Below are 12,667 nucleotides of genomic sequence, written 5' to 3'. Positions count from 1 at the left end.
TCGCGGAGCAAAGATTGAACCTGAAATGAACAGCGAGCGGTCAAAGCGAAACACGTCCGCTCAGCGGCAGACGCTTCCCTCCAAAACAACGCGGCAAACCTTTTGACCCTTAACAGGCCCCAAAAGCAGCAAGGGGCCGACTTTTGTTTCTTCGTCTTCGCGGTAAAGTGCGAAATAAAATCTTCTGTTAGCTTTTATTTGGCACTTTACCGCATTGCGCTTGATGAAACGAGCGTAGCCGGCTCACTGAGCCGCAGCGCATTCACTGACCGCCTTACGCTCCAACGGAATCCGGCATCTGCTCCCGAACGCAGCGGTGGCGTTTATCTGAGTGGATCGGGTTCATTTTGAGCTCGAAGTTTGCCGTTCTCAACTTCGGTCCCCGTTTCCGCTGTCCGGGGGCATTCGAAGAGACGGACGGCCGCGCGCGCCAATGGGAAGCCGCGAAAGGTCGCCGGCGACCAATGGGAGGCCGGGGGCTTGTTGTGCGCTCGTCGACGCACAGTAACAGGACAAGCAGGTAAGTCCCAATTTGGCTCGCCCGTTTGCCGGCAAGCGACAAAACGGCAAACTCGTCGCCGGCCCGAGAGCCGTTTGCGCCGAAGCCGCGGCGGCCCCGACCTGGGTTTCCGCCTCACTTTTGCGTCTCAAGTCACGCGCGAGTCGCCGAGGCTTAGCTTAGCCTAGCCTAGCTCGGCCCGCCCTCGCCCGGGCTGCTCGCTTAACGTTAGCGTTAGCTTTAGCTTCGCCGCTCAACTCGAGCGCGAGCGCGAGCGCCACCGAAGAAACAAAACTAAAGTCGAGCGAGTGCGGACAAACTTTTGGGCTGGCCGGGTCGCGCGCGGCCACCGCTCCTCCCGGGCTGTCGCTCGACCGCTGACCGATCCGATCCGACGCGGTCGGCGTTTGTCCGGGGGTGTTCGTAGCGCCGCTCGCCAACTGGACTGACTCGGGGATCCTCTCGCTTCAGGTACCGCGCGAGCCTTCGTCGCCATCGCCATCGCCATCGCCATCGCCATCGCCATCGCCATCGCCCGGCCCCGGCTCCGGCTCCGGCTCCAGTCGACAAGCATGGACGTCGAGGTACGACGCCGCACTTTGCATGCCCTGCTACTTTGGAACACAGAGTACGCGCTCGAGTAGTTTTCTGTCGACTGCATTTGCTGTCTTGTTAACGTGGTGCAGAAAGCAACTCGAGTGTTTGTTTTGCACCGAAAAGACAAATCCCACTTGTAGTTTTTGTGTTGTCACGTTTTTTGTTCCCGTTGCACGCCGACAGACAACATTTAGCTCTTACGATTCGCCACGGATGCCAATCATTCTAGGAACGCTTGCTTTTCTGAACAGCCGGCTGGCTGGGTTTTGCGGGAGGGACGTCAACAACCGTGGATGACGTTCCTTCTCCCGAGTGACGTCGCATCGCGTTCCTCGGAGGTCGGGAGAATAAGAAAAAACAAAACAAAAAAGCGCGAGGCTGCTTTTCGTCGCAGGGAGGCAAATTGAAAAGCTCAAAATAAATGCGCTCGAGGACCAACGCACGACGCGCGTAGAAGAAAAAGGACGCCAAGTCGCGAGCGTTCGTTTTGGCAAAGCCGGCAAATGTGACGTTTGAAGCCTTTGTGTCGAGTCGTCGCGCGTAGCCGCGCGCCCCCTGGCGGCGAGCCGGGCATACTGCCGGGGCCGCCTTGCCCGGGCCCGGCCGCCTCCTGGCAGGCTTTTGTGCGCACGCGCAGTGCGGCGCTCGTGTGTTTGTCAGCTCAAAGCCGAGCGAGCAGCTAGCCGCCATTTTCTCAGCGTCTCTCCCCAAAAGCCGAGAAAAAAAGGCAGCGTCCCGCGGCCGGCAGGAGCGCCTTCGGCCCGTCGCGAATCGCCACTTTCGCCCAGGCTCGCCCGGAGATGCGCTGCCTTTGACCGACTCGCGGCCCGGCGGGATTCCTTCGACGGCCCTGTGCTGAATTCGGGAAGGCGAGCGAGGCAGCAAGGTGGAGATCGTTGATTCGTCCATCGCCTCGATCCGGAACCGAGCCGAGCGGCCCCCGTCGGGCGGGCCCCCGCTTGCATATCGGGGGCGAATTGATGGCCTAGAGGTCGATTCCAGCCGCCTTTTTTCCCCCCTTGCCCTTGTTCCCCCCGTCTCCCACGGCACCCCCCCCCCCTCTTCCCCCCACCCCCGACCGGAGTGCAGGGAATTGTTGGGCGAATTCCCTCGGATAGTGCGAGCTCGTCACGTGGTAGGTTCCTCCTTTTTTCTTTGTTAGCCGCGGCTAGCTCGGAGTCGTTCCCGCTAACCTCCCTGGCGGCGGCGGCGGCGGCGGCGGCGGCGTCGTCGTTGTCGTTGTTGTCTTCGCACGACGACGGCGTCGTCGTCTCCGCCTCCGCCCCGCGCGCTTCTCTGCGAGCGAGGGCCGCGCGAGCGAGGGCCGGGACTTATTGGGCCCGAGCGGCGACCGTCGCCTCGCGTCACGAGGCGCGCCGTCAACGGGCCGTGGGCGAGAACGGCCGTAAGGACGGGCGCAACGCCCCGCGCCTGGCTTTCGGGGCTCGTCGCGTTTGTTGCATCAGCGTCGGCGCCACCGCTAGCGGGGCTAACGTTAGCAGCCTCGGCGGCTGACATTTCCAACTGTTGTTGTTGTTGGCGCGGGCTAGCGCCCGGGTACGTGCGCGCACGTCGCCTCGACACCGGCGGCGGGGCGAGACTTTTGGACGCTCGGCGCCACGCGTGTTCGCTCGCTCGTGCCGCTGCTCGTGCTCGCGTTACATAAGGCGCTCGCTCGGGAAGTCCCAACATGGCGCAGTCGGCCCTTCGCGTGATGTCGCGCTCGCCGCACACCTTTCATGTGCGCGCGAGCGCTCCTTTGACACAATGTGAAGAAGGCGGCGTGACGCGACGCGGCCCCCCAATGTGGGGAAGGCGCCGTGACGCGACGCGGCCCCCCAATGTGGGGAAGGCGCCGTGACACGACGGGGCCCGAATCCGCCCGGGGAGCCCCGATGTGGAGAAGGCGCCGTGATACGACGGGGCCCCAATCCGCCGCGGGGGCCCCAATGCGCCGCGGGGAGGGAGCCCGGCTTGCGCGGCGCGGACCCACACTAACCTGACGCGGGTCCCCGAGTCCCATTTCCCGCGCGCGTCGCCTTCCGCCAGAACCGCCTTGGAACCCGTGCGCTCGCTCGCCGGAGTGGCGACAGGACGAGCCTACCTTCAGTTCGAATTCCCGGGTCCGCTAAAGTTCCTTCGCGGGCAGGGGAGAAAAGATACGGGGCCCAAACGCACCGCCTTGCTCGCCCGTAGCCTTGGATGCTCGGACTTATAGCGCACATGCCAAAAAAGGGAAATCCCTTGCTTGCCTGTCGTCCGGCGACATTAGGTTCTGAGGACCCACCGCTACTCTTCGCGGCTAGCTATAAATTGTCTTGCGTTTAAAAGCATGAAATAAGACGATGCTTGGAACAAGACCGCCGCGTGAACAGCCGGCGCCCGAATGAGTACGCATATGAAGAAACTGAACTCTGCCAAGTGAGCAGTCGTTTGAGAGTGCGGGCGAAGGACGGGTCGCAATCGGCTCGACCGCGACAATAGAAGCGGCCCCGTTTGCGAGCGACCGGCCGCTACGTCGCGAAAAGACTCGGGTCGCGCCTTCGATCTCTGTTCGCCTGCGGCTTTCCTTTTCCCGAAAAGCGGGTCGCTATAGCGTACCTCGGCTCCGCCGTCCGCAACGTGTTCCATTTCGCTATAAGGCCGTAAACCTCCGCTTTGGTCGAATTTCCTCCATTGTTTGTTTTTGGGCGTGCGTCCTGCCGCGCGAGCTTGACTTTGCTCACAGCGCGCCTCCGACATGGTACGGAAGCCGACGGGAAGCGGATTGGTTTCTTTCTATCCGTGATGGCGGATTTCTGACATTAAAAAGCGATTTAGACTGTATTGATTGAGAGTTCTTAGTTTTAGGCAAATCCATTTTTTCTTTGCTTTGTGATTGAAAGCGGTGTCGCAACAGTGTCATTTCCCCCATTTCATCTGGGCCACCCAAGTGCACCCGAGACGCAGAGCGGCCGCCTTGAAATTATCCAACGCTCTAAAATCAAGCGTTTGCGCCGTCTTTAGCGGTCTCGGTCCATTTTTAAATAAAAAAAAGCAGGTACAACAGACTGCGGGTAAAAGCCGAAAACTTGGGGATTTGACCATTTTGGGCTAACCGCCCAATGCGGATCCATCCCCTCGCTACGTGCCCCAACGACCTTTGAAATGTGACGCAGGGAGAAGCTGGCCTCTCCAAAATCGTCGCTGTCGGCTAACCGGAAAAATGAGCCGCAAATCAGTCGGCCGGCCCTTTTCGGCGCGTCCCGTCAATAGCATCATTTGTTGAAACGGGAGCCGAACAACACACCGGCATTCGAAAAAGTATGGGATGGGTCAAATTGGTGCAGGACGCGTTTGAGATGATGCAGGCGATATGTTGGAGAAAGAAAATGGGCACCTTTTTCACGCAGACTGGAGGAAATTCAAAAGAAAAACAACCACAAAAGTTGGATTGATTTGTTCTCGGGGCGCCTCGAGACGTTGAGGTTTGGGTCCTCCGATGGCGCCCGAGCGCTTGGCCTCCTCGCGTTGGCGAACCGCGCCGTCGAATCGCTCGCTTTGTGGACTCGCGCCGGCAAATCTGTGGCGGTCGCGGTGGGCTTTTTGCGGGAAATGACGGCGCGATTCCAAGGTTCTCGCATTAACCTCCTCTCTCCGGTCGGCAGGGCGTCGCCCGGGGGGGCAGTAAGCGGGGGGTGCGGAGCAGGCCGACGCGCCCGTCCCTCTGCACTGCATGGCTGCGATGGCGCCCGCTCTCACCGACGCCCCGGCCGAAGCTCACCACATCCGCTTCAAACTGGCCGCCCCCTCGTCCAGTCTGTCGCCGGCCGGCGCCGACGCCCGCGCCGACGCCGGCAACATCCTCATCCACGGCGCCGGCCCCCCCAAGTGTAAGGTGGCCGCCGAAGACGACCGGCAGCCGCAGCAGGAGCCTTCGTCGCCGCAGCAGCAGTCCCAAGGGGGCTCCTTGGGCAAGCTTCAGCCCCTGGTGGCGTCCTACCTTTGCTCGGATGTGACCCCCGTGCCCTCCACCAAAGAGTCCATCGCTCTGCAGGGGGTCCTCATCAAACAGTCGGTCCTGAAAACTCACAGGATCTTGCCCGGCTCGCTGCTCAACGGCGGAGACTTCCTGTTGAGGAAGCGGCACCCCGCGGAACTTTCCGGAGGCCAGCTCAGAAGTCTGATGAGCGGCAGCGCCAACGGCGGGGGCCAGCCCGCGCCGCCCGTCAACGGCCTGGCCAAAAAGCTGGCCGCCGTCTCGGCGTCCGGCTGCGTGGCGCCGGCGCTCAACGGGGAGAAGCCCCCGTCCCCCGCGGGCACGGACGGCGGGGCGCCCCGCGTCGCCGTCAGGGGAGGCCTTCACTGCGGCCCTTCCCCGGGAGCCCGTCCCGACGCGCCCCCCTCCCCTTCCCCCGACGACCGCGAGGCCGGTCCCGCGCCCTTGGAGCGGGAGAGGCCGGGCTGCAGCCGGCGCGGCTCGCCGTCCGGCGCCTTCCCGTCGGACGCGCGCGCGGGGGAGCGCGCCCGCCTCAACGGTCGGCGGCAGGCGGAGATCGAGGCCCGCCTGCGCCGGCTGCGCAAGCGCCTGCAAGTGGTCCAGGCCAAGCAGGTGGAGCGCCACGTTCAGCAGCAGCTGGGGGGCTTCCTGGACTCGGCCGTCGGCCGCCTGCTGGCCGGCGGCCGCAGGGAGCACGCCGCCGCTTCGTGGAGGGCGGGGCGCCACTCGGCGGCCGGCGGCAGGGACGGCCTGGCCCGCTTCCTTAAGAGTGGCACGGTGCCTTTGGAACTGGAGAGGTTGTATCTGAGCGGCTGGGCCAACCTGCGTTCGGCGGAGAAAGCCTTTGACTCCGACGTGACGGAGAGCAGCTCGGGCGGCGACTCGGACCTGGAGGAGGAGGAGCTCGCCAGGGCGGACGTGGGTCAGCGCCACGTCAAAATGTGAGTTGGGCTTTTTCCCTCGTAGCGGGCCGAAAAGCGCGGGGGTTAGCGGCGAAACCCCCGTCTTTGCGTCCGTCGCTGAATGGAGCCCATCAAAAAAAGAAAAGTTCTCAAAAACGGCATCCTTTCAAATTGACGGTGCGGAAATCGCTCTCGGGCTGCCACCGTTAACCGATTAGTCCGTTGTTAGCTTTAATATATTTGCGCGCGTGTATATACATCGCTCCGTTTGTCCAACAGCTGCAGCGTTGGCATCGGCGGCGCGGAACTAAAAAGATGGGGATTCGGGTACTGCGTCGGGGGGACAAAGGCTTTAGGAAAGCTGAAATACAATTCGGGTGATTGTGAATTACAAATGATCGAAACTGTCGCTCAAAAGAAATGACAGATCGCCGCCGCTTAGTTCCCCGCGAGTCGTCGCGCCGCCGCAACGTCCGAACAAATGGATTCTGACTCTGTCACCGTTCCGCGGTTAACATTTGTCAAGGGTTGAGCCGGACTCGTTTTGGAAAAACAATAAGCGCGTGTCGTCGGCTGTCGCTCGTCATCGATCTTAACAGTCGCGTTGGCCCGAATGAGATGCGCCGAATGGGTGCGCTTGCTTCAAGTGGACTCACTCACTCACTCACTCACTCACTCACACGTCTTCCTAGTTCAGCCCGACTATTAACTCCATCCGATGGAAGCAAAAGCTTTTCCTTTTAAGGGACCGGTTGTCCCACCCAACGGTCGCTCCGTCAAACGGAAGCGTCGCGCGTCCCCCTGGAAGTGAGCGTAAACGTTAGTCGCTGGGAACCTTGATAGAACCGTAGAACCCGCACCTAACTCGGGACGCGTTTGGGTGGGAACGCAACTGAAAAGCCACAAAGTCGTTTATCGGCAGCCTCGACGCGTGAGCGCAGCTGAAGCGGGAAGAAACGCGTGCCGCAGGCACCCTTCCACAGGAAGTTCACGCGGGCTCGCAAGGAAGCGGCGAGACGCCCGGCTCTGTGGCGTTTGGGCCAATGGCCCCCTCTTCTTTGAACGCTGCCGGCTCTCGCCTCCCTCGCAAAAATTGACGTTTTTTCGCCTCTCTCTTGACTGCGTTGGGCGTTGGCGTCTCCGGCTCGCTGTCGCATGCTCGTCGGCGCCGTCCGCTTCCGGGAGCGACGTGGGCGTCGGGCCTTTCTGAAGCGCTTTGGCGCCGATGGGAGAGCTTGTGGGGAAATGGTGGGGCGCTTTATTTAAAACCAAACAACCCAGCTTTTGCCTTTGACGGCCATCGCGGTCCCAAATCGATGAACGTTATTTGCCAGGTGAAAGCTGTTTTTGTTTTTTGTTGAAATAAAGCGCTCTTTTCCCCACTGTGATGGCCTTCTCACGTCCCGGGAGCCGCGGTCCTTCCCTGCTGACCGGATGGGTTAGGGTTAGGGTTAGTCTCCCGGTGGAACTTTTGCATGGGGATCGGAGGGGCGAGAAGCCCGCCTTTTAGAGAGAAATTCCAGCCGGCCGTATTTTGTTTGTTTGGCCGGAAGAGGCGTCGGCCTCCCGTTTCCTCGAGGATGACCTCGGCGCACGTTGCCGTGACGTCCGTTCTGTGCGTTTGCGGGCCAGATGGAAGCGCGCGGAGAGCCGCTACACGCTGGATAGGGCGGCCGTCATCAGTCACTGGAACTGGCTGCAGGCTCACATCTCCGACCTGGAGTACCGCATCCGACAGCAGACGGACATCTTCAGGCAGATCCGCGCCAGCAAGGTCAGTCGCCCGCCCGCCCGCCCGCCCCTTCCTCAGCGGCGAATGAGTCCAGCGGTTGAAGGTTTCACCGCGGCGGCCGCTTGTTGCGGTTCCAAGCGTAGTAAGGGTTCTCGCAAGCGTAGTAAGGGTTCTCGCAAGCGTAGTAAGGGTTCTCGCAAGCGTCGGCGGTTTGCGAGCGGCCGCTAGCCGAGCCCTTTCGCGGGTACAAGTCGGTTTCTCTGGATGCGCCTTTTTGTTTTTTTTTTGACCAATCGGAAGGACGCCCTGCAGCGCGACCGGCACGTTTTTGCGCTCGCTTCGTCGCAAGCGACCGCGTTCAGAGACCAATCCGGTTGCGGCGGTAACGCAAGGTGTTATATGTTGCTAAAGAGCGCGGCGCTTTTCCGCCCCGCAGGGTTCCGTGGAACTGGGAGGCATCGGGCCGCAAGAAGCCAGGACGGAGCCCGCAAACTCTCAGGTAATAGTGCTAAAATACTTGTATTGCTTTGTGTGCGCTCCCCTCTTCTCGCGGAAGAAAGTGCGAGTGCGCGTCTGTGTGAAGGACACCTCTTCGGAGCGCGCGGAACTCCTGGCGACGGAACTCCTGGCGACGGAACCTCGGAAAAGTCCCGACGGGCAGCTGGTCAACGGCGTCCTCGGCAGGTACTGGCGACGCCGGCCGGCCGGCGACGGCGGCGACGACGATGACGTAAATGTGGCGCCGGCAGGGCGGGCGAGAGCGCGGACGCGGCGGACGGCACGTGCGTGGCGGCGCGTACGCGGCCCCTGATTGGCTGGCGACGGCGGAGGCTCATCCAGCCCAACGCGCTGGCCAACCTGACGGCAAAGGTAAAGGCGTCGGTCACGCCGGAGCGAGCCAAACGTTTTCGTAAGGTCGCCAGAGAATTTTTGTTGCACAATTTTTTTTTTTTTGCACCGTCGATTGGGAGTTTATGAATAAAGAGATGGACATTTGGCCCGTGATCCGCAGGTGTCCCGAAGCGGCGGCGGCGGCGGCGGATGCCGGGTCAACCCCGGCTGCGTGATGTGCGGCGGCCGGCCCGTCCCCAGAGAGGATCCCCAGTTCCAGTTGCCCGTCCTGGAGCGCCTGTCCAGACTGGATCTCGGCATCCACCCCATCCTGTCCTTCCCGGACGGTCTGTCGCCGCGGCTTTTGCTGGCTTTTCGGCGTTTGGGTTAGGGCAATCCCTTTAAGGCGCGGGTGTCAAACTCGAGGCCCGGGGGCCACGTCGTTTCACGCGGCCCGCCGAACGCCCATTCCGATTCATGTTTCCCTAACCCTCACATTTGTAAGTCCATTTGAAATTGTTTGGGGGGAAAAGCAAGCGCTTTCTGATTTCAAAACGAGTTGGAAGTGTGACAAATACAACCAAAATGTATTTTATCTCAGTCATCCTCTGACAGGAACTGGAACTGGAACGTGGCCCTCGATAAGAACGAGTTTGACACCCCTGCTTTAAGGCGTGCGCGATTCAACTCAAAACTTGAGAAATGTGCATTTTATTGATCCGGATTTGTTCAATAACTCGGGCCGGTCGTAAAAGCGGCCGCTAGCTCGGCGGGAGCTCATGTGCGCTCGCTCTCTCTCTCTCTCTCTCTCTCTCCACGTCCACGTCGCCGTCGCACAGACGTCTGCGTGGGCCTTCGCTTGCAGCAGGCCATGAAGAGCTGCTGGAGCGGCAGGTCGCTGGAGAGGAGCAAACCAGTCAAGAAGTTCTCGCTCAAACACAAGCTGTCGTCGTCCAAAGAGAAGCACAAGTTTGCCAGCTCGCTCATGGCAGTCAGTGAGTGGCACGTGCCGTCGGGGACCGGCCGGATGCGGCCCCCCCTCCCCGCCGCGTCGGAGCTTTTCCAAGAAAGGCGCCGCGGGTCGAATCGCTCGCGAGCCGAGGCGCGCTTTCGTCGCTCGGGCGCCCATCCCCGCTTTGCGCTCGCAGGACTGGGCCACTACAAAAGTCGGGGCGACGGGCCGCGGGTTTCCGAGGCCCTCCCCTGCAAGACGGAGCGAGTTCAAGGCGCGCCGCCCGGGCCCTACGACAAGAACTACGGCCGCAAGAGGTTTCGGGAGCCCTCGCTGGACAGGGGCGACTGTGAGTAGGCCGCCCGCTCGCCTTTCCGCTCCGAATTGGACGCCGACCAAAAGGAAAAGCGGCCCTTCCGTAGACCGCTGAGGTAGAACGTTGGGGGCAAATCCCACACGACGTATTGTAGCGCGCCCCGGCCGACCGCCGCGTTTTAACAAGGGCGTCGGAATACCAAAAAGTCCATTATTGGGTCCGAGCGCGGATAACAAAAGTCCGCGCGGGGCGACGGCGGACGAGACGGGCCCGCCCGCCCGCCCGCGGGCCAAGGATGTCTCCGTTCGTGTCCGAAGGCGGCGCCGGCGGCCAGCTTGTCAACTCTCGCTTGACCGTGTCCACGTGTCCCGCAGCCTCTCCCAAATTCTTCTTGGAGTCCGGCGGCGCGGCGGCGGCGTGCCCGCCGCTGTCCGGCGTCCACAGCCCCGTTGCGCGACAGCTCTCGGCGTCCTCGGACAACGCGGCGTCGCTGGCCGCGGTCGGCGCTCCCGTAAGTTTGAAGGCCCGCATCTCATGCGCGCGCACGCGCGCGGCTCACTTTGGCCAAATTTGGGCTGCGTGGAGGGTCAAAATGGCACTTTGAAAAAACCAAATCAAACTGGGCCGCTGCGCGCGCTCCAGCTGCAGCCCGTCAAGAGGAGGCGCGGCGAAAGCTCCTTCGACATCAACAACATCGTCATCCCCATGTCGGTGGCCGCCACCACGCGAGTGGAGAAGCTGCAGTACAAGGAGATCCTCACGCCCAGGTAAGCCGGCCCGCGCCGCCGGGACCGTCGACCCGCTGACCCGTCGACCCGCTGACCCGTCGACCCGCTGACCCGTCGACCCGCTGACCCGGGCCGCTTGTGCGCGCAGCTGGCGAGCCGTGGACATCCTGTCGCAGCCGGCGGCGCGCGGAGAAGACGAGCGCGAGGTGAGCCCCGGCCGGCCTTTGCGACCGCCGTTCGGCGATTTGACGCCGCGGCAAACGGCCCGCTCGGCTTGCTTCCGCAGCCGGAGGACTTGTCGGACGCGGCCTTCGTCCAGCTGCACCAGCCCTACGAGGATCAGGAGCGCTCGCGCTGGACCTGGATGGCGTTGGCGCCGGCCAAGCGGCGGGGCAGCAGGTGCGCGCCGCCGGGCGGCCCCGAGCGCCCCTCCCCGACTCACGGCCCCCGCCCCCCGGTCTCGCTCAGGTCGTACAAGTCGGCGGACGGGCGCAGCACGCCGCTGTTGTGCGGCACCAACCCCCCGACGCCCCAGCCCGCATCGCCCGAGCCCGGCCACTACCCCGCGCTGCACGACTACGGCCACGCGCCCTCGCCCGTCAGCCCGCCCAGCCCCGACACGCCCTGCTCGCGCGACTCGCACCGCCTGGTGTCCAGCGAGGACACCCGATGCTCCACGCCCGACCTGACCTTCGAGGAGAGGGTACGCCCGCCCCTCGTCCCTCCCCGAAGGAAGAGCCCTCACCCTGAGCCTTATTTGCAGACGGTGGCGCCGTGGGAGCGCCGCAACTTCCCTCTGTCCGAGGACCCGGCGCCGGAGCCCGAGGCGGACGGCGAGCGCGCCGGGCACAGGATGCGCAGCCTGTCGGGGTCCCGCGCCGGCAGCTTTTGCCGAGCCGACTCGGACGACGGCGAGCCGCCGCCCTGTTGCGGCGACGACGACGGCGACGGCGACCCCAAGCGGCCGTGAGCGGACTTGTGCGCTTCCTGTTGTTTGATATTCAAACATCAGTCTAATCCTTTCACAGTTTTTAGTGAATACCACGCAGATAGACGCAACATGTTACAACCGGTCTCATTTGTGTAGTAGGCGAAACATGTACAGGGGGGGGGGGGGGGGGCTTAGCGGTGTTTTGACATGTGGCGTGTACACTGGTAGCGCACGATGTAGCGACTCCTCCGATATGGCCAAAGGGTGTTTTTCTATCCTTTAGTTTGTTTGTAATTGCCATGTACATTTTAGTGAAGTGACGCATAGCAAAAATGGGGGGGGGGGGGGTGTCTGCGCCCTCACCCACCAACAGAATCCCCTCCCCCCTCCCCCTCCTCCTTCGGCAGAGCACTTGTTGACTTTGGTTGCTTTCATTTTCCATTCCTGACGCATTTGTATGTCGCGTGTTCCAGCGTAACGTCTTTGACTTGTGATCCATTCCTACTGTGCCCCCCTTCCCCCCCTGTCCAAAGTCCCCCTGGGGGCCCGCACTTGTCCTAGGAGGCGCTACTAACACTCGGGCTCAGGTTTTTCAAGCTCCCGCAGTTCCATCTCACGTTGATTGGTTCCACCCGTCCGTCGACTCGATGACTATGCAAAAAAGTTAAGAAGAAAAAAAAAGTCCAGTTTTGCTTTTTGCCCCAGCCAATCACTGTTCTCTCTTCAGTAGTGACGTCACATGTTGATGTACCCGTTTGATTGTTGCAGCAGTTATCACTATTGTTTGCTTTTTGTAAATAGTTCCATTAAAACGTATATGTTTAGCGCTTGCCACCTTTCTAGATCCGACGCCGGAAAGAGAACGTTTTCTTTTTAACGAGCGGCAGCGCCACCCCCTGGCCAGTCAACGCGCGTCCCCGTTTTGTTTTTGTTTATTTTTTTTCAAGATGGCGCCCGGCCCGGCGCAACCGGTTAGTTTGTGTAGCGACTTCCACGAGAAGCCGCCGCGGTTCGTATCCATGACCACCGCGCCCGGATCACAGTAGAGAAAGAAGCGTCGACGGGAAAGAAGATTCCGACAGCCCGCTTAGATTTTGGCGAGTCCCCCCGGATTCTTTGCTGCGTGCGGAAGACCAGGTCTGGGTGGCAACGCAAGATGGCCGCCCACAGCTTCGTCGCACTGCCAGTCGACCCGCCCGC

The 12,667-nt window shown here is 61.9% G+C and overlaps 1 protein-coding gene across 5 annotated transcripts; it reads left to right on the top strand.

Moving 5' to 3' along the window:
* The first annotated feature begins 355 nt into the window (after window positions 1-355).
* LOC148410060 (KAT8 regulatory NSL complex subunit 1-like) lies at window positions 356-12,291 on the top strand. 5 transcript variants are annotated; one of them, XM_088438665.1, is made up of 15 exons: window positions 356-520; window positions 971-1,083; window positions 4,744-6,016; window positions 7,610-7,751; window positions 8,146-8,208; window positions 8,293-8,393; window positions 8,459-8,579; window positions 8,722-8,887; window positions 9,380-9,841; window positions 10,183-10,319; window positions 10,451-10,575; window positions 10,685-10,742; window positions 10,823-10,935; window positions 11,005-11,239; window positions 11,300-12,291. In XM_088438665.1, exons 3-15 carry the CDS (start codon window positions 4,812-4,814, stop codon window positions 11,504-11,506), a joined length of 3,135 nt encoding a protein of 1,044 aa, XP_088294791.1. In that variant the 5' UTR covers window positions 356-520; window positions 971-1,083; window positions 4,744-4,811; the 3' UTR covers window positions 11,507-12,291. The 5 variants fall into 5 exon arrangements, with proteins under 5 accessions (XP_088294791.1, XP_088294792.1, XP_088294793.1 ...); XM_088438668.1 differs by lacking the exons at window positions 356-520; window positions 971-1,083 and adding an exon at window positions 1,728-2,231 and having other exon boundaries at window positions 9,380-9,535; window positions 9,689-9,841; XM_088438666.1 differs by lacking the exon at window positions 356-520 and having other exon boundaries at window positions 548-1,083.
* The last annotated feature ends 376 nt before the right edge of the window (window positions 12,292-12,667 follow it).

This window comes from Hippichthys cyanospilos, chromosome 17 (genome assembly GCF_059441005.1).
Source record: "Hippichthys cyanospilos isolate Australia breed blue-spotted pipefish chromosome 17, RoL_Hcya_1.0, whole genome shotgun sequence".
Lineage (NCBI taxonomy): Eukaryota > Metazoa > Chordata > Actinopteri > Syngnathiformes > Syngnathidae > Hippichthys > Hippichthys cyanospilos.
Note: the sequence above shows the minus strand (reverse complement) of the source record. Positions and strands in the feature narration are given on the sequence as shown.